At 47.6% G+C, this 19,493-nt stretch overlaps 1 protein-coding gene across 1 annotated transcript; it reads right to left on the reverse strand.

Moving 5' to 3' along the window:
• Positions 1–7,858: 7,858 nt before the first annotated feature.
• On the reverse strand, positions 7,859–12,621 carry LOC144159263 (uncharacterized). Its single transcript, XM_077690640.1, has 2 exons — positions 12,090–12,621; positions 7,859–9,634 (listed from the first exon to the last, which is right to left on the reverse strand). Exons 1-2 carry the CDS (start codon positions 12,375–12,377, stop codon positions 8,000–8,002), a joined length of 1,923 nt encoding a protein of 640 aa, XP_077546766.1. The 5' UTR covers positions 12,378–12,621; the 3' UTR covers positions 7,859–7,999.
• Positions 12,622–19,493: the final 6,872 nt, after the last annotated feature.

Below are 19,493 nucleotides of genomic sequence, written 5' to 3' on the forward strand. Positions count from 1 at the left end.
CTCATCGTCTGTCAATCGCGGTTCAGACTTGCAACTCACGTTGTGACGTTGCGTTCGTTCGAAACGCATCTCTGGATTGTTTTGAAGTTGAATAAAATGTACGCGTCAAACCCGGGCATTCGGCTCAGGGCGTTCTCTGCGATTGCACCAAAGAAGTGCCACGGGACTTTCTTTATGGTACTTACTCACGTAAGATAAAATCCACGTCGTGTTATGGCCGTGTTGCATTCAATACAAACGGTTAAGCGTTTGTTTACACTTGTTTCGTTTGTCGTAAAATGTCAAAGCACTCCGGCACTCCGCTGGCAGATCAGCCGGCGAGCCGACGCTGAGCAGACGACTCATCTCTTTGCCGGAAGTGCGTGAAAAAGCCGCCCAATAGCAGGATGTCTAGCTCATGACGAACATCTGGGAATCGATGATGTAGACATGTGAAGATGGCGGCGTCCAAAAACACGAAGTAAAGGGTGAGAAAAAAGCGACAAACTTTGCAACAAAAGTGTGAGCTTTCCGCTGCGCGTAAAAGAGTAATACTTGGCACAGGTGACGTTGGCGACCCAATCTAGCGATTGCGCTAGTTCATTTAGTGTGCTCAAAATGCCTTTCAGGGCCCCTTTAAGAAGACAATCGCAATCTAAGGTACCGCCGTATTCATTACGAGTGTTCCAAGTCTCCTCTTAAGCACCGAACCATGGATACAATAGGACGCAGCATGAATCCGCACTTGTGTTTGGCATTCCATCCACGTAGAGGCTGTCCCCGCTTCAGAGAGTTCTCTGGAATGCGCGTACTACGCGCGGTGGACACACTGCGCATAGGAGAGAATGAATGCTGGAGGATGCGAGCTGACTAATTTATATTCAGCCGCGCCAAATGACTTCGCTGGAATAAGCGCATGTGTTCAGTACACTGTACACGAGAATAATGAAGCTCTGCCACTTCATCTGCTCTTTAACGCTCTTTACAGTTCAATATAGAGTTATTTTTACGAGCACTACACCAACCTTTTTCCTCTAGTAATTTCTGGCACTACTCAATTTTTCTGCGTAGGATATACTGCGATAGGATGCAGATAGCCGCAGGGATTATGACGTTCCGGAAATGAAAGGTAATAAATGAATTAACAAAGAACAAATTCTGATAAAACGAGGGAAACCTTCAAGAAACAGCCAATTTTTCATTAGGACGGCACTATTTTATAATTTTTGGAGGGGTTTCGTATGAGAAAGCCTACCTTCAATGGTAAGCGCAATAAACTGGGTGTATATAGTGAAACCATACCCAGTTTACTCTTCTTTATGTTCTTTTACGTTGAAAGAAGATTAGTGTTTTCTCTCCTTTCTATCTGGACCCGCGAGGGTTGATTCTATCCTACATTTTGTATTGATTAAAAAGGCATGGTTATTTTGATTCATAAATTCAGTTTTTCTTTCATTTAAGGAGAAAAAAATTGCAGAATCTAGATGGATGACATGAAATAAAATAATAGGAATTACCCATCCTCGAGCCGATATCTTGCTTTTTTTTGTTTTTGCGCTGGTTTTCCTAAGAGCCACTAATTTGTATGCCCATAACAAAGAAAACAGAAAATTTGCTGAATGTGGAACATTATTTACGGCGTCGAGAGTGCCCGTAGGCCGGTTTCGCCGCAAATTTCTATAATGGCCAACAAATGCTACAGTGGGGCTCAGTATAATATTTTACTAAAGAATAGGATCCGCGTAGGGCCGCATATACAGGGTGCATGACGTTTTGCTTCGCTCTATGTCCCTACGTATCTATATTATAATTGAATTGAATATCTAATTGAATCTATAGATTCAATTTGTCACTCAAATCAGATGCTGTCAAATCAGAGAAATTGAACCAAATCACATTTCTCGAGACATATCGAAGCCGAATTCTCCAGATTTGCACGCATTGTCACCCTGGTTAATTGTTCTCGATTATGCGAAGAAAACCAACTAGCTTAAGCTCAGTCATGCGCGAGATGATGCTTGCGGGATAAGGGCATCGCAAATGACAGCACCGAGATACCCGAGAGGTTTCAGTCTCAGTTTCAGCTTATTATTCGTAATGAAATATGTGTGAAAAACAATATACATAAAAATTACAGCGTATCTGCTGCTTTCATTGCACATGTCGACAAAAGACGATAGTCGACTGGCACCCCCGCCATGTAAACACCTCCCTTCTCTTTCCCGCTCACCTTTCATGCTGTTCCTCTACCGCTTCGTTCCTCCCAAGATAACACGCTAGAGGTTTGCTCAAGTTAATTTAAATTTACCGCGTTGCACTGCTCCAAGTCGGGTGCCTCAATGCCAGCGCTGCGGTAAAGTGGAGACGCGCGTGATTCGAAGCACCCTACTACACTGTTTATAGAGCCACGTTGCCCTGCTGCACGTGCATTCCAAGCGGAACGCGGAACCTGTCTAGTGGAACCTTTCGTTAGTGTTGCCGTTTTATTTCTTAAAATTCCGCCAGAAGCTGTAGTGACTTGTGAAGGTCCGCCGTATATAATGAATCAAGTGAATTGAATTGAGAATATTCCGTCTCACTGGGGAATGCGTACAACTCTGAGCGCAGAGTAATTTAACTTCGCTAGACCAGCCAAGCGTAGTCCCGCCAAGTAAATCCCCGCATTTGGAAAGAATTTCCTCAAATGCACGCACAGAACGAAGGAGGAATTTATTGGTATTTGTTCCCACAAAAAAATACCAGATTCTTCCAATATGCAGGGCTACAGCTAAACATGGATGTAAAGAACCTCTATGTAAAGAATTCCTTATTTAACGAAGTTTCTCAATTCCCCGTTGCCAGCCCCTTTGAAACCCATGTTTTACGAACTTTACGTAACGAAGGCCTTGCGACGGCTAACCTTGATGTAATGAATTCGTTACGCTGATGAGTAATTTTTTCGTGCATTTTTCCTGAAACGCCGGCTAGAGAAATACACTATTTTAGCGAGTTTCGCCCGCATCGCGAATTACTGTGTGTCACCACGTGTGAGCGCGGTGTCAGTTATGAACTAGGACTGCCTATCGGCGTGTAGTCGCGCATCTCCACTGCTATCTGTGGTGTCGGTTTGTTGGTGATGATGTCTGCTGCCAGACGACGAAAAGTTTTGTCTTTACGATACAAGCTCGCAGTTTTAGATGCCTTCCCCGCCGGCGAGAGAGAAGATGGTCGCCGCTCGGTTCAGTATCCCAGCTAGTAACCTCGCAACAAATTTGAGTGCGGAAAAAAGCATCGAGTTCGCAAAAACCCTCCTTCTTTCAGCGCAAGTTTGGTCCTTGAAGCACGTTAAGGCACCGAAAAGTGTGAAACGCAACAATTATAGTTAAGTTACGTTTGTTTATACGCGGTCAGTGACTTTGATTCTTTGGAGCGCTGTCTAGTACTTAAACTCGTGCGGAAGCAGCAGGTGCAAGTCATGTAGTTTTTTTACAGATGATAGTCTTTCTTAGGCTACTTTAACCCAGAACTTTTGGTCTGTCTGTCTGTCTGTCTGTGACTCTATTCAGCCACCCCGCCAAAGTAAAACAAGGCCTGCGCAATAGTCTCATATAGTGACAGCTAAATCTACCCGTCTAAGTCCGGTGTAATGTTCATACTTGTCAACATTATTGGAGAAGAACAAGACATTACGCAAATATGAGACAACAAATTAGTACAGAAGTGATATTTGCAGTGATCGTTTATAAAAAATCATACATGCTTGATTTTTGAGAAATTAAATACTTCATCAACTGCAGAAAAAAATTCATTCCGCCGTCGCCTGCTGTCGCCCGCGCCACTTTAGCTTTTAGCGGCATTTAAAGAAATCAAACGGAAATAGTTACGAGAGGTTCCAGTAGATAGATTCTACGTTCTGTACGGAACATACGGTAAGTACAGCAACGTTATTATATAAACGTTAATGCAGGGCGCTTGTATTCACGCGTGTCTCTGCCGTACGGCTTCGCTGGCATTGAAGCAACACGCCTGGAGCAGTGGAACGCCGTAAATTTAAATTGACTTGAGCAAACCTGTAGCGTGTTATCTGGGGAGTAACGGGACGGGAGAGGAACAGCGTGAGAGGTGAACAGAAAAGCGGAGGGAGGCATTTAGTTAAAAAAATGTCGACGAAAGGCTGTCGTCTTTCGTCGAGAGAGAGAGAGAGAATACATTTATTGAGCGTCTAAATTGGGAGTGGTTCCTTATTCACTGGAGCCCATATGATGTCATGGCCGCCTGCGCCCGGTCGACCAGCGCTAGCTGGGTCGCGAGTGAGGAGCTGGACATCAAAATCTCCCATTGCTCTCTAAAAGAGGGGGTGGGGGGATGGAGGAGGGGTGGATTTTCTGAGCTGAAGTCGCACTCCCCAATTATGTGGCGGAGTGATCCTGGTTTTTTACAAAATTTGCATTCGGCCGAGTACTGTTCCGGGAACATGAGGTGTAGCCTTGTTGGGTGGGGGAAGGATCCAGATTGAATGAGGCGAAAGACTGTCTGCTGCTCCTTAGAGAGGCTAGGATGAGGTGGAGGGAGTGTCTGTCTTTCTAGCCGGTAGTGCTGCGTGACTTCTCTGAAAGTGATAAGCGGGCAGTACTCCACGCCTTCCTCCGTAGCCTGGGGTGCGAGTGCGCAGGCTTGTTGGTGGGCAAACTCGTTACCCTCCATGGAGGCGTGAGCAGGCGTCCACACCAATTTGATTTTTCTATTTGCTATTTTGTTCTGCAGCAATCTAAGGGTCACTGGTGACACCCATCCTGATTGGTAGTTCCGATATGCTTGCTGCGAGTCGGTGACAATTGTTTGTGCCGGCGTCTGTGTAAGGGCCAGAGCAATTGCCATCTCCTCCGCTTCAGTGATGTCCGTGGTCTTGACTGTTGCGCTTACCTGGAGACTGTTCTTGGTCGATACCACTATTGTTGCGTATGGCTTGCCTCTACAGCGGGAGGCGTCCGTGTATACGACTCCGGGGTCTTTTCCAAAGCTCGTGTTGAGCGCTCGAGCTCTCGCTGCTCTTCTCGCCTCGTGATGGGTGGGGTGCATGTTTCTTGGCAGTGGGTGAATAATTAAAGACTGGCGCCAGGAGGTTGGTATCTGTACCTGCGGGATCGCGTCGAGGGCCGCCCACCCTATGTTGAGGAGAATTTTTCGTCCATCTTTAGTTCGGCTGAGTCTGGCCTTTTGACTTGATAGATGACCTTCGATCAATTCTTCTGCGGTGTTGTGTACGCCCATCCTGAGCAGCTTGTCTGTGGACGCGCTCATGGGTAGTCCTATGGCATGCTTGACTTGCAACGAAAGGTGCAGCAGATACGCGGGCAATTTTTTTTACTGTGAACTAAATTTATGAACGGTGAGTTTCCCTCCACTGACGACTAGCAGTTTGGCTTCGCTTCTGATTCTTTCCCGCGGGCCTTAACTCGAAATCTACATGTAACGAAAACATGAGAGTAACAAAAATTACGAATCTTTGTCAATTTCGTTATATCCAGGTTTAATTATATATGATGCTCCCACTTTGAATGTCACCGTGAATTTGGTTATTCGTTAATGAAGCCATCATAACGGCCCTTTGAAAGCGATACCCCTTTGCCCGTAAAGAATCCACAGGATGCTCAAACAGACAGACAAAGCATGCGCGAGTAAGTTGGGTAAAGAGGTCTGGTTGGTCTATTTTGTTTTAAGGTACAGTTTAGAAAAAAACAGTTTGACAGTGCAGTATTGAGCAACAAACGAATGTTCTGCCTTCCTGAATAACAAGATAGCGGAGAGTCGGCGCTTTTGCATGCCTCCACTAACTCATATTGCATCCGGGTCATTTCGCACTGTTTCTTTTTTCTGAAAGAATTCGAGTAGGTGGGATCGTTATCGTCAGTTAAAATCAACATTCACCCAACAGAAAACGGAGGGATGCCGTCGAAAGCCGTTTTATCTGCCTGAAACCTTTCACACCCGCCACTGCTCGGAAATCGTCTTTAATACGGCAGAAATAAAACATTTCGGAGCAGCTTGCCGATTGCGCGGTGGCTTGAAATGAAGCACGCAATTGTGGCCGTGGAAACACCAATAAAGTTTGCACAAAACCTTTGGTGCGTCTGTCCACCTATAACTGGTCAGTACTTTATCTTAACTCAGTACCAGTAATTTATCTTAGCACATTATAAATGCAAGAAAACAGTTCACTGTAGAACGTGTAATTAGGGTTCTTGAGACGCCTACCGAGATATCCAGGACCACCAGTTAAAAAGCAGTTGGAAAATACCAAGCGCACGCACTGAACCTTCCGCGCACGGAACTGATCGTGCAGCGCAATAACGATAACATCAACGGCACAGCGAAAAAAATGGAAATTTACTGAACCCTCAATAGCTTATTTCAAATGACTCGAACTCGCTAATCATCTCTCTATTGGAATTTAATAGAATTTAATATTGGAATTTAATAATAAAAACCGGTTGTAGCGAACTGCAATGTGCGCCACGATTAGTTCGATATATCCAATAGTTCGAAATACCCAAACACGCCTAGAACGAGTTTTTTTTTTTAGGAGTTCGCAGTACGTGGGACCCCCTCAACCTTACCCCCCCTCCTCCTCCTCCAATCCCCGCATGCAAAAACGAACACAATAAAGTATGCCATTACCATACACAAAACTATCTATTTATTTCAAGCAATAAAGCTATACTTTCCGCTGTAACTACCTACTTTCGCAAAAAGAGGTGATTCTTGTTTTCACTTCCGTTGTGGCGGCGTCAACTAGCACAGCATTCTCTATATAAGACATCATTTGCATCAGTTTTTGATTTGATTTGATTTGATTTTTATCAATAAAGTTTCATTCATAAAGTGTCAATAAAGTTTCATTCATTCATTCATTACTTGGCAAAAACCAAGGTAAGCCTGAGTCTAAAGGCGAACGTGGCCTGACAGAGGCCTCAGCCACCCTATTTACAGTGTACATAGCACTTTTGTTCACAAATTTAAGCATGATAGCAAAATCGTAATAGAGAAGAGCACAAAGCAAAGCCATTACTACACTTATTATGTATTATACAAAGCATAGGTCTCAAATTCACAAAGATCACAATATACACATAAATGCAGTAATTCGTACTCAAACTTTCATCGGTTACACTACTATGTCACAAATAAGTATTAATATATTTTTTTTTTGTAATTGTTTTTAATTTCTACCTTTATGGAAACATGTAGACATATACTTCGAACCCTTATATATATCAGAATTATATATCAGAATTGCGAGCGTTTTGCTTAAGTAACACTTCTTTGACTTGTTTTTTAAACGTAAGTTCACTGGCGTCGAAGTTTAATTTTTCTCCTAATTCAATATCGAAGCAACTTTGTTGGCGCATATTGACTGCCGAACGTGCTTCCTTAAGCATCGGACGGCTTTTACTCGCGACATCCTCCGCCTCTTCGGTGCCTCCAGCAGCCATGACGTCGGTGATGGTGTCGGCGTCCGAGGGGCTCACAGTGAAGGCAACGTCGTCGTCGGCACTCAGGCAGTCCTCGAAGGGCACTCCTTTCAGCAAAGCACCGGGAACGTTGGCGAGCTCTTTTCACAGTTCATCAATGCTTCCATCTTGGGCCGGAGCCGCGGACTGGGAGAGTTTATTCGTCAGTCGGGCGCGTCTGAAAGAGTTACGGAAAGCTCCGGGAGTCACGTCGCACCATGGGAGGCTCAACATCTTCATCGCTGGCAATCAACATCTCAATCCCTGCTCCGAGACCACGCATTTTGGCGGCAATTCTATGCGCGCTGAGTTCGATATACCAGATGTGAACTTCGTTATAAGGAATATGTTTCGCGTGTGTTGTCGTAACTGATCTTTTTTGTTCGTTATATGGCCCCATTCGCTTTATCCGGGTTCGTTATAATCGGTTTTGACTTTAGCAGGCTAGAATGTGCCTGAAGAACAACGCTTCCTTTGGGGACCACATTTTGCAGCCAATATGCCCTAAATTATTGGCGGTTCCTTGACATTTAAGACGCAGAAGGTGTATTTTTGAACAGGACAAGAAAGCTCAGACGGCGGCCTTTATCAAATCCTAAGCGCTTAGTATCCACTATTGTCGCTGAAAAAACATCTTGGAATCCGCAATGTGCTTCCACAGTTTGGGCCTCGGCGCTTGACTTTGTCATAATGACATCTTCTTTTAAGGGGTGATCGGGGTGCTCCATTAATACCTTCGCTGTCTGTGACGAAGAGGAGCAACCTTGGAAAGTTCCACCCCACTTCAAATATAATTTCACAGTGAGTGCCGAATCAGTCCATTCGAACGCGGCGGCAACTCGCAAATACCTATCCCTGCGGTACCATCGTGTAAAAAGGCCGATGCGCCGCCCAGGAATAAGGTTGTCAACGTTTGCAACAGCCACTACATAACCCTTTTCGCCGCCTTCAAGTTTTCCCATGAACGGGGCTATATCAGCTCTTACGGGTTCAGTAGTATTATCAAAGAACGGATTGAAAGCTACAGACGGTTGTTTTTGTTGCTTATCTACCCCCTCACGCAACCATTCGAGGTAAGCGTGTGAGTCAGTGGCCAGAAGCTCCAGCTTTCGAAGGATGAGCCTCTTTTCTACATTCCATGGCATCTCACCGGCGCGTGTAGTCTCTGCCCCACTTGCGTCCTTCATGCCAGATTCGGCCATTTTGGTCAGGTGAGCGGAGATTGGACGCAGCTGGGATCGAAGCTCTTGGTCAAAGGTCGTCGACAGCTCCTGTCTAAATTGCGTGAGCTGATCGCTATGCTTGCGGTCATTCTCACTCAAAATCCTGGTGATGGCATCAATCTTTGTGCCGTTGTGCTTCACCTGGTCTGAAATCACGCTTACGTTGCAATGTTTCTTCAGGCTATCGCACAGCCCCACTTCTAAAGACCGGAGGTTACTGGCAAACGTCCTTGAAAGCTCCGCTGAGGATCGCATGATGCTGAGCTCGCTCTGGGGGAAATCCGCTCTGATGGCATCAACCTGGTTTCTGATGTCCCTTGCCACTTCCAACACTTCGTTCATTTTGCTCTGTAGCGCGGGCAAGCGGTCCTGGTAGGGGTCCCTGATGAGTGCCTTCAACTCATTGAAACTCGTTAGGATGTCTCCAGCGCTAAGCGTTAGCCCGTGATGCAACGCTGGTTGTTCAGCGGTAAGCGGAGTAGCCTCGTTCTGATATCCAGCCCTGCGCTGCGTTGGGAGGTCTTGCTGGAGTACAGCGCCAGTCAGCTGGTGCGCGCTGCTGTTGAAAGCTCTTGTGACTGACTCGACATGTGTTTCCACGTTCCCCACCTTTACCAAGATGTCGTTTACCTTGTACTCAAGCGCCGCCAACAGGTCCTGGTTTAGTTCACTGAAGAGCACATTCGACTCATTGAGCCGGGTTCCAGTGTCGTCCCCTCCAGGCCCGACCCCTTGATGCACTGTTGGTAGTTCGGCTCCGGGCGCAGTGTTCTCGCCGTGGCATCCAGCTCTGTAGTGTCCCGGCAGATCTGTATGAAGTACCAGGCCGCAGCAACGTGGGCATGACACAGCGTGGAAAGTGCAGTGATGCTCGTAATGCGTCAGGACGGCTTGAAGGGTGCCGACGAATGTGCAACCGTGTGGTTCATTCCAGCAGCAAGCCTGGACGAAGAAAGGAGAAAAAGGAGTACGGAGTAAGCACGACTTACTGACAGGTGTTTACGGCAGTGTGACTTTGGTGAAGTGGTAGTAATTGAACGCACTGAGCATTTTTATTTTTAATCATCTAAAAAGCAGTGTAGAGGCATCTGTTACCTTTTATTACTGTTTTATTTGGTTTGACACGCCACACAAAATTGTGCTTGATTTGGAAAGGAGCCCTTCATTTATGTTCAACAGATAAGAATTCTCAGCAATTGCATGTGCTCGCTTTAACTTGAACCCGACCTACCCGACTTGAATTCGTGTGTTGTGAGAAACGTAGAGCGCGTTTTTCATTAAGCGAGAATGTACCCTAAGACGTTTTGCCGGAGGAGCAGTAAACTGTTTTCTGTGACGTATTCTGTCTATGTTTTAGGTCAAGTGTGTACAGAAAGAGCAGCATTTTTCAGAGTAAGTGCATAGAAATTATTTGTTGAGTTAATGCTTTGACTTGCCATATTGCATACAATTTTAAGATTGTAAAGGGATGTGCGTCATGAACCCTTTCCGCCCACTGAACATTTCGTAAACGCTGGGCTTTGTGTATAAAAACAGAACAATACAATTCCGGTTAAACGTATGGCACTCCTTCCATCAGAAGTACTCTTGTTCAAAAGTATGTGTCAATATTCGCCGACTGTTTTACAATATCTAATTCGGATCACCGTCCCAGTTTCTGCCTTTCCGCACTTGACTATAGACAAGAACATTAGGTTCTCTTCTATTGGTCAGAATGTGCTAGGATATTCTGGCTTAGGAATTATAAAATTGAAATCAAGGCGACACAGATATGAAAATAGGTGGTTAACCGGAAAATTATCCCTAATACACTTGGCTTCGCAGCAGCTACACTTAGTGTGGATTTTCTAACCGCTTATCGCTGCAGTATTCCCCCTATCCGATAAAACTCACTAGAGGTATCTTAAATAGTTCAAGGAAGTTTTAAAAAACTAACAGTAATATATCCTTAAAAACAGTGGCCTAGCTCCGCGGCCGTCTTTTAGAAATGACTACCATTATTCCATGTCATTTATTAAAAAAATACTTTATTTCAGATATATTAGCTCTAGTAATAGTATGAGCGTCCAGAGAACATGACTGTTAACTCCGCATGTGATTCAATGCGAAGAACAAAAGCGTATGTAATCTTCAAACTATGAACAAATGCGCCTATAAGGTAGGAAGCCGAATGACGTTGTCTACTCTTTTGACTTGTTTCTAGCTTTAAACCAGGCAGCAGTACATAATAGTCAGATGCCCCATTACAGTAGGCACAGCAGCGCGTGTCACCCGGTACATGCAGAGTGCTCCAATGAGAGGCCGGCTGAAACTCGTGGTTTGCACGTTTGGCTATCCCTGATATCGCTCACTCGCGGCTGGTTTCGTACACATCACAGCACGCGCCTATGAATTCACCGCCTTTATCATTTTGACGAAGCCGTAAAACTAACTTTATCTGCATGTGCTCTTCCGGCGACCTTTTTTCAGATATCCTGTCGTAATGACTCCAGCAAACAGCAGCGTGATCAAACATTACTATAGGCAGTGGGCCCGTCAAAAATACAAACTATGAAAGTGCGCCAGCCGGCCGCTAGGGCGTTCTGCATATGCATAGGGACGCCTATTCCCGTTGCTACTATAATAAGGTTTCTGACTGTACTTCGTGCGAGGGAGAGCAAGAGTGACACGTATTTGCCCCAGCATGCACACCCCTTATACAGTAGGCAGTGGCTATTCTCCTCAAGCTCGGCAAAGCTCAAAAACTTGTCCCCAACGTCACAGTTTACATCTCCGCCTGCCGCAGCATTGGCGCACAGAGGCAGCATTGCCGAGGAATTGCCGGCAACTTTTCTCCCGGGCTAATGTGCCGGCTGCCGGCAAAATAGCAACTGTGAAAATGTGCCGGCAGCCGGCAAAATAGCTCCCGAGGAAATGTGCCGGCAGAATAATCACGTGGCCTGGGCCAGCCAATGGGAAGGAACTGCCGGCAACTTTTCTCCCAGGCTAATCTGCCGGCTGCCGGCACAATAGCCACTGCCTATACAGTATAGCTATTGTCAAGAATTTGGTCGCCTACCATGCGCATACTTCGCCCTCTAGATATGGCCCTACGTTCACAAAAGGTACCGGCGGTGAGCTGCGCTAAATTGAACAGTTTGCAAGAACAAGCAACGCAATGCGTATAGTTTGTGGCAGTGCGTTTTCTAGACCAATATTGACTGCTATTTTAAAGTCCGAGTATTGTAAAACCGACAGGCACAAGCATAAGTCCCGCGAAGATTGCTCACCCGAAAAATGTGTGAAAGAGAACCCGACTGCAAAGAGGGAATTGGTTATAGAGCTCTGCACAAAGCTCCAAAATATGCTGCCAATACGAAAACTGGGATACTTGTAACCAAAGCGAGACGACACTTACCTTCAACTTTTCCGCTGTATCTAAGGGCAAGGGGAACTTTGGGCAGTCGGCCACAGAGAATGGCTGCTCGTCGAACGGACACACGGCGTTCCCGTCGTTTGCGCTCGCACATACGCACGACTCGCACAGGGTGTGCAAACAGGGCAGTAAAAAGGTCGTCGGTGAAATTACCCCGCAGAGTCCGCAGGTGAGGTGGGGTGGTACGACGGAAGTGAACTTCGTAGCTCGCCAGTTCGCGCCATTGACAAGGCCTCGCACTCGGTGAAGTGACACGCTTTGATCAGGCATTATTAGATCTGGGCGGCGGATGCCGCAGTATTTTGACGCGAAGTAATGCGCTCTGTGGCGCAGTTCAGTCGACGGGGCGGATGCGAAACGGAGTAGTGGAACGCAGCAAAGGCGCCCGGATACTGCCAGAGAGCGATAACAGCTTCGAGAACCTTCGTTCACACCCGCATTGTGCGAAAGGGCAGGGGTATTTTTTCTGCCGTCGACGGCGACGCACTCACTTGATATTAGAGATACTCTGAAGGCTCTTGTTTGATAACGAGGGTGCTAAGTTCAAGTGATTGAGGATGGCGCCGCATGGCGGTCTTTTATTGCAAGCAATTGTTTGAAGGCAAATCGCCTATGTAGCGTCGGCTACGTAGCCAGCAGCACCACTACTACTAAATGTTTCGCTTCGAAAATTTTTGTATGCATGCATGTACTTTGATCCGTCTTTTTCTCGCGCTATCAAACAATTTTCGTCTCGTTGTGCACAAAAAACCCCGACATATATGGTTGTTCTTACACCTACGGTTACCGAAAAGTCGCGTTGCAAAGCTTCGGCTTGGGTTCAAAGTTTTGATGGAAAGAAGCCATATTGTAACGAAACTCTATCGTGCCAGAACTGTTGGCAAAGTCCAATGTTCGAAATATTGTGTTACATATATGACGGTGAAGCATTTTTGAGAGAGTTGTGCGTGCAGCATTTTTTTCTTTTTCCGGTTGAAGAGATAAGGCTGCAAGCGCGTGCGTAGGAGCCCCTATCAGAAAGGTGAATCGTTATACGTTGGGAATCATAGCACTGGTCATGTAAATGCATCATATTTTAAATAATTACTGAAATAACGCGGTAATTTCTATTTATGCACTCGTACTCTTCTTTTACACGTGGTTATTCGCCGAACATTGCATTAGCTCTAAGCTATGTTGCAATGTATGTAACGCCATGGGCGTCGGCAGGGGCGTGTAAAACGGGCACTTGCCCCCACCAACCACCAAGGCGCACCGGAATTCCCCTCTCCCTCGACCCCAATGTTCCACTCGTGCTTGCTCATTGATGCGGACATTAATCAGACACTTTTCAGAACCAATGTCTTTATCGTGCGCCCAATGTCTTTACCGTGCAAATTCTGCCCCTGGTATTTTTCTTCATATACTAAGTTCCCGCTCCCAATGATTTCGATAGCTAACTGGCGATTCCCGAATTAGATACATTTGGGTTGATTCCTAGCAAGTCCCTCGCCTATCGGGAGGTGTGAGCCACTGAAGGAACGTGCCAAATGGGTTTGAAAGGGTAGCTTCTGTGCATGTTGCACCTGCGACACCTTCTGGTCAGATTGGAGTAGAAACGTACAATTCCCTTTTGTTACAGAGCTTTGCGAAGTCCTAACTGCAACGAATGGGGTTCCGGTGAACATGATACTCTGTCCTGACCACGCAGGACCTCACCGTGTTCAGCAGAGAATGCCATAGGGACGATCTGCACCAAGAGACACCGCTGCCTCCCCCCTCCCTTTTTTGCGACGCGGGCTATGTGCCCCTGGGTGTGTGTCGTAAGGATTTGCTGACTAACGCGATCATAAACTCTTAGGGCACCTCTTGCACCTTTCACCCTGTCTCTGCCAGTTTTACTCCTCAAGTAGACTGGCTCGTTCGATGCGTCGCATGAATTCGGACTTCCGGCAGGAAAGAAATGCATACTCCCCTCCACTCTGAAAGCAACAGTTGAAATCGGCAGCACCAATGTTCAGCCATTGAGCTGGCGTAGCGTCGCAAACTCAATTACTAGCAACCTTCTCATCTAAGCCAGTTGTGGTCAGAATGTGAATCTCGTAGGGCAAGCAGAAAAAAAAGATAAAAGTCCGGATAACGCAATTTCAAGCCTCCATGCGCAAAGTGAGCTAGCGTCAGCGAGCATCGCAGAGCCTTTCTAGAAAAGTGCAGTTCCAATGCACAGCTACAATTCGGATCACAAGCTTCCTAGGAAACACGACACTGGTTTTAACGTTGCACTTTGATTGACAGACAAGAGTAAGCTTCTCGAGTTAGTCGACAATCCCAAATACGATGATAGATTTTACTATTAACGCCGCACCTGATCAGCCTCCACCATCGAAGGACCCCTCAAAGAATCTCACGCAGGCGATCTTTATCGGAAATAAGTGTCAGGTTTTAATTTTTTCGTTCAAAACCTATTTTTGGTACTACCTCGTTTTGGGAAAAAGACTAACCATAGTTTATTTATTATTAATTTCTTGATTTTTTTTGTTTGTTCCGCGTGGCCCCGGCTTTAACATAGCCCATGAAAATGGTCCGGTAGCCTGCGATACACATGCTGCTTGGATTAATTATTCAGTGTGCTTGTTCTTGTCATTTGCTCCCTAAAGAATATTCGTTAAAGCACTCGATAAACATAAAGGTAGCGACAGCTACCTTTTACTGCAAAGCAGTATATGTCTCACACCCGCCGCGGTGGCTCAGTGGCTAAGGCGTCGCGCTGCTGAGCACGAGGTCGCGGGTTCGATTCCCGGCCGCGGCGGCCGCTTTTCTTATGGAGGCGAAAAGCAAAAACGCCCGTGTGTACGAGATTTCGGCGCACGTTAAAGATCCCCAGGTGGTCAAAATTAATCCGGAGCCCTCCACTACGGCGCGCCTCATCGCCTGCGTTGCGTCGGCGCGTTAAACCCCCACAATCAATCAGTATATGTCTCACCCCCCAGTTTCCATTCTCGTGAAGCAGATTCACTCGGCGCCGCTGCGGGGTTCCTCCTCGCCACAGCCTACCCCTCTTTACAACGGTTATCACAAAGATTATTCCACTCGCCACCACTGATGTCTCTTTCACACGTTGCGCAGTCGGCTGACAGCGGCCGTGAGGCCCTTATCAGATTGCGGAGAATCAAAACTTGGGCGAATGGGTGCAAAGGCGCCCGTAAGCCACCGCCGCAGGCGAGAATGTGTCCACGGCCGTTGCCGCTTCAAATTCCACCTCGCCCACTAGCTGCACGCCCCTGCCTGTTGAATGCAACTTACCCCGTTGGAACGCCGGCGTGAGCACATTATTCTTCTTTATCTTGAAAGCCCTTACGAGTAACACTGTCGCGTCGGCGGACCTCGTCGGACAAGGGCCCTATTCTCGACTACACAAATTCACAGCGAATTCGCCGTGGTTTTTTTTTAGATGCGGCGCATCTCTTGCTCTGAGGCATGTCCCTCCTGCGTCGTCGGCGTCCGTCCGCACGCCACCTGCGCATGCGCGACTCTCCTCCGTTCGTCTCTCCCACAGCTGTGCGCAACACTCTCACTCCGGCGCATTAGCATAACGACAGCTGGCGCGCTTGGTTGGCGCGTGCTTCGCTGCGTTAACGCTGCGTTAAGAACTGCTCCGGTGCGCATGTGCGCGCATGCGCGACTCTCTCCCGCGGTCTCCTCTCCTTCAAGCGCTGTGAATATAAAGCGGGTATCGCTCCGCGGCGGTTCAGTCAGCGCTCGCTCTCGTTCTTCTCGAACATCGGCGATGAAAACAATATTCGACCACTGCTGCGGCAACCGCTCACTGTGCACTTTACTGACCACAAAGTCATCATTCTTAAATGTAATAAAGAGATGGGTGGTGGTCGCTAAAACACGTGTACTCTCTCATTTCGCGTGTGCATGCGCCGCATCACACCAGGGTTCCCTCGCGGGGAAATGGGGGCAATTTTTTTTTTTGCCTAAGCAAAACGTAAGCTATAAATGACGGGATACACGTATTGCTATGACGCCATGCAGTGTAATTTGACGCTTCACTCATAAAGATCACAACCCAGCTAGCAAATATTGTCCATAAAAATTATAGAAACAGTTTGCGTGTATTATAAAAATTTGTACGGTTGCTTAAGTTGGCAAATCAACCACATGTCTAGGGATTAAAATGGCGTCGGCACCACAAAGCGATCAAGTAATGTTGATCCAACAGCCAGCGAAAGGTGGATTATGAGCTAATAAACACCACAGAATCTTTTTTACCGTATCTATTTATTTATTTCACTCGCTTTTAGTAACATAGTTGAGCTCTCTGCTTCAATGCAAGCTTTTGTTGCGTTATCACCTAGCTAGCCAGCACCACTGCCACGCTCACGCGGTAAGGGCAGCGAAACGCTACGCCTGTTAACGGCAGGGCTTATTGATGGCTCCGAATCACTCGTTCGTCAAGCTCGAACACAATCAGCGCGGCAACGAAGAAAACAGTGTTTTCTTTGCTATTTTATTGATTTATTGTAAGGTTTAACGAGCCGACGCAACGCAGGGGATGAGGCGCACCGTAGTGGAGGGCTCCAGAATAATGGTGACCACGTGGGACCTTTAACGTGCGCCGAAAGCTCATACACACGGGCGTTTTTGCTCTTCTCCTCCATCCGAAAGCGGCCGCCGCAGCCGGGAATCGAACCCGCGTCCTCGTGCTTAGCAGCACAACACCTTAGCCACTGAGCAACCACGGCGGGTATTGCTATTTTTATTTTTAATTAGACAACGTGACCCACCAGCTTACTAGGAGGAGTGCGGACAAATTCCATGCGTTGGGTTCCTTGTAACGGAGGGTCTTGTAGTGCTGTCTTGTGTTACAGTTACGCCAAACAAATAATTGCTATTTTATTGCCAAACATGAAAACAAAATACGAGGTGTTATTTTTATAAGCCGTCATCGCTGACTTGGAAACAATCAACTATTATTTGTTAAAGCAGTCTTAAGCCACTTGTCATGCGAAACTGCGCCTGTTGCAAATTCACGGGTAATTCACAGCGCCAAAGGTCAGCGAAATTGTTTGCTCTATTTCATGGCGACAACCGCCGCCATTTTCAAGCTGTTACGTAGCATCAGGTCACTTTTACGCAAGCTGAAATACTAATGTGTGACGTAGGCATTCCCGCCAACTGTTTAAATTACGTCACGTCTTCTCAGCCGATCACAGAGAGGGCGTGACATATAAGCCTAATTGTTGTTGAATACCAAAAATATACCTGCATTGTAATGCTCGCTGCTTTTCGTCTGTTTTTTCAGTGTAAACCAAGAATTATGCGCTTTCTGTAGAGAGAAATACGGTGTTCGGGATGGGCCCGCTCGCCGCAGCCACCTGTGTCGCGTCGCTGCCTTGCTCCGTCGCTATCGACGCTGCGCAGAGCAGAGTGAGGAAGTTCTCGAGCCGGCGAAAAGTTGAAGCAGCATTTATATACAGTAGAGAGTTTTAGAATAACGTACGAAGCCGTACGCAAACCGTTAGCGAACGCTATTTTTTGCGTCGATCCCACTGCGCATGCATCTGCGTTTAGCGTACGGAAGAATAGCGGATGCTATTTCAGCAGAATAGCTGCGTACGTGAGGCCGCTTCCGTTTCCAAGAAGGCGGCAAGTAGCGCGACAACCATCCACGGTCCGCTCTTCTGTTGAGAGTAATTTGCTTCCGATGGACCAAGTTCTTTGCTCCTGCGTTTTTATATACGTGAAGTGGTTAGCACGTCGCCCTTGCGCAGCTCTGTATCGTCGTAACATCGCTGACTGTCCGAACGAAGCTTGCAGCCAAGCCATCCACCGAAGCTGTGTGTGTGTGTCGGGTGCCGCAGGCCCCTTCGGGAACAGAAGGTCCTCCATGCCGCCGCTGGGAAGGCCTCGACGCTAGAGCGCTCGGTGGAGCTCTGCTCTCGGCCCCGCGTGGTGGGGGCAGAAGCAGAGTAGGTGCTCCAGCGTCTCCAGTGCGGAACAGTCCGCACATGTAGGGGAGTCCTTGCGCCCGTGTCGGTGCATCGTCTGCACCATGCGGGCCAGGGTGGTGCGGACCTCCCTGGCTCGGCGTCGGCGTCCTCGTTGCGCCGGATGCCACTGTGGCCCTGTAGCCAATGGAGCCGCAGGTCGCAGCCTCGGGAGGCCACAGTGCGCAGCTTGGTTGCAAGGGAGCACTCCGGGTAGCCGCTGCTGTTGGTGGGATGATCGGCCGTGTGCAGCTGCAGCAGGGCAGTCCTGGGGTCCTTGTCGATGACTGCTGCGGGGTGGTTATATCCCCATCTCGAGGAGGAGCTGGTACCTATGTTAATCAGGGAGGAGAAATACGTTTGGCTAAAAAAGGCGGAAGAATACCGACTGTATACTACGCTAAAAACATAATATTGTTGAAATAAGGATATATTTCTGCTCGTAAAGTGTTATACAGTGAAACCTCGTTAAACCTGACGTGATAAGGACGCGAAGAAAGTACGCACTAACCGGCACTACTCTTTATCGTATCGTAACTACGTATGTTTATCGTAACTACGTATACGAAGAAACTACGGCTTATGCAGGTACGGTTTAACGAGATTCCATTCCACTGTATGTGTGCCATGTATGTGTGCTGTACACCTGTACACCTGTACATGTATGTGTGCTGTACACCAATCCAGTCCAGTCCAGTCCAGTGCAGTCCAGTCCAATTCAGTCCAGTCCAGTCCAGTCCAGTCCAGTCCAGTCCAGTCCAGTCCTGTCCTGTCCAGTCACTGCTCCTCGCGCATGCTCAGCACGGCTCTTCACGAGCCACGCGAAACGACTAGCAAGCGGCTCCGGTGCAGCGTCAGACTTCGCTACTGCGCAATTGAGGCGCACACCTGGGCACGCGCCGGTGCCAATGCGTCTGCCGCGGCTATGACGCAACACAATCCAACACAACCCACTTTAACCCAATCCAATCCACATCCAATTCAAGCCAAACCAAGCCAAGCCAAGCCAATCCAATCCAATCCAATGTCCCTCTCGCTGGCGTAGAACGACCCTTCACGGCACACGCGAAACTGCTCAACCTCGGCCAGTGTAGCTTACACTAGAAAAATTGGCTGGCGATTACGTTACTCCCTAATGCGATATTTGGGCGCAGCAGCAGTGCGCTGAGGGAGCCCTCTCTCGTGGGTTCTCTCGACGGCAGCGATGATGAGCCTTTGCGTCGGTGGCGCAAAGGGCGTCTCGCGAAGGGACCATGAACTGCGTCTTAGGAAGCGAACGCACATCATCCTCACGCGCATGCCGCCCTCATGTTTTCCCCGAGCGTCGCGCAGCCGAGCGCCTCGCGCGGGCAAAGCATACTGCCCCCTCCCCCACCGCACACTTTCGGAGAGCGCTGGCTCGCGCCACGAC

The sequence above is a fragment of the Haemaphysalis longicornis genome, unplaced genomic scaffold (assembly GCF_048455015.1).
Source record: "Haemaphysalis longicornis isolate Haplotype H1 unplaced genomic scaffold, Haemaphysalis longicornis Haplotype H1 scaffold_10, whole genome shotgun sequence".
Lineage (NCBI taxonomy): Eukaryota > Metazoa > Arthropoda > Arachnida > Ixodida > Ixodidae > Haemaphysalis > Haemaphysalis longicornis.

Bases quoted from the DNA above. Each gene is read 5' to 3' on its own strand.
- LOC144159263 (XM_077690640.1), bottom strand. From the start codon at position 12,377: ATGCCTGATCAAAGCGTGTCACTTCACCGAGTGCGAGGCCTTGTCAAT. The intron at 9,635-12,089 runs GTAAGTGTCGTC...TTCTTCGTCCAG, and splicing joins ATACAGCGGAAAAGTTGAAG to GCTTGCTGCTGGAATGAACC.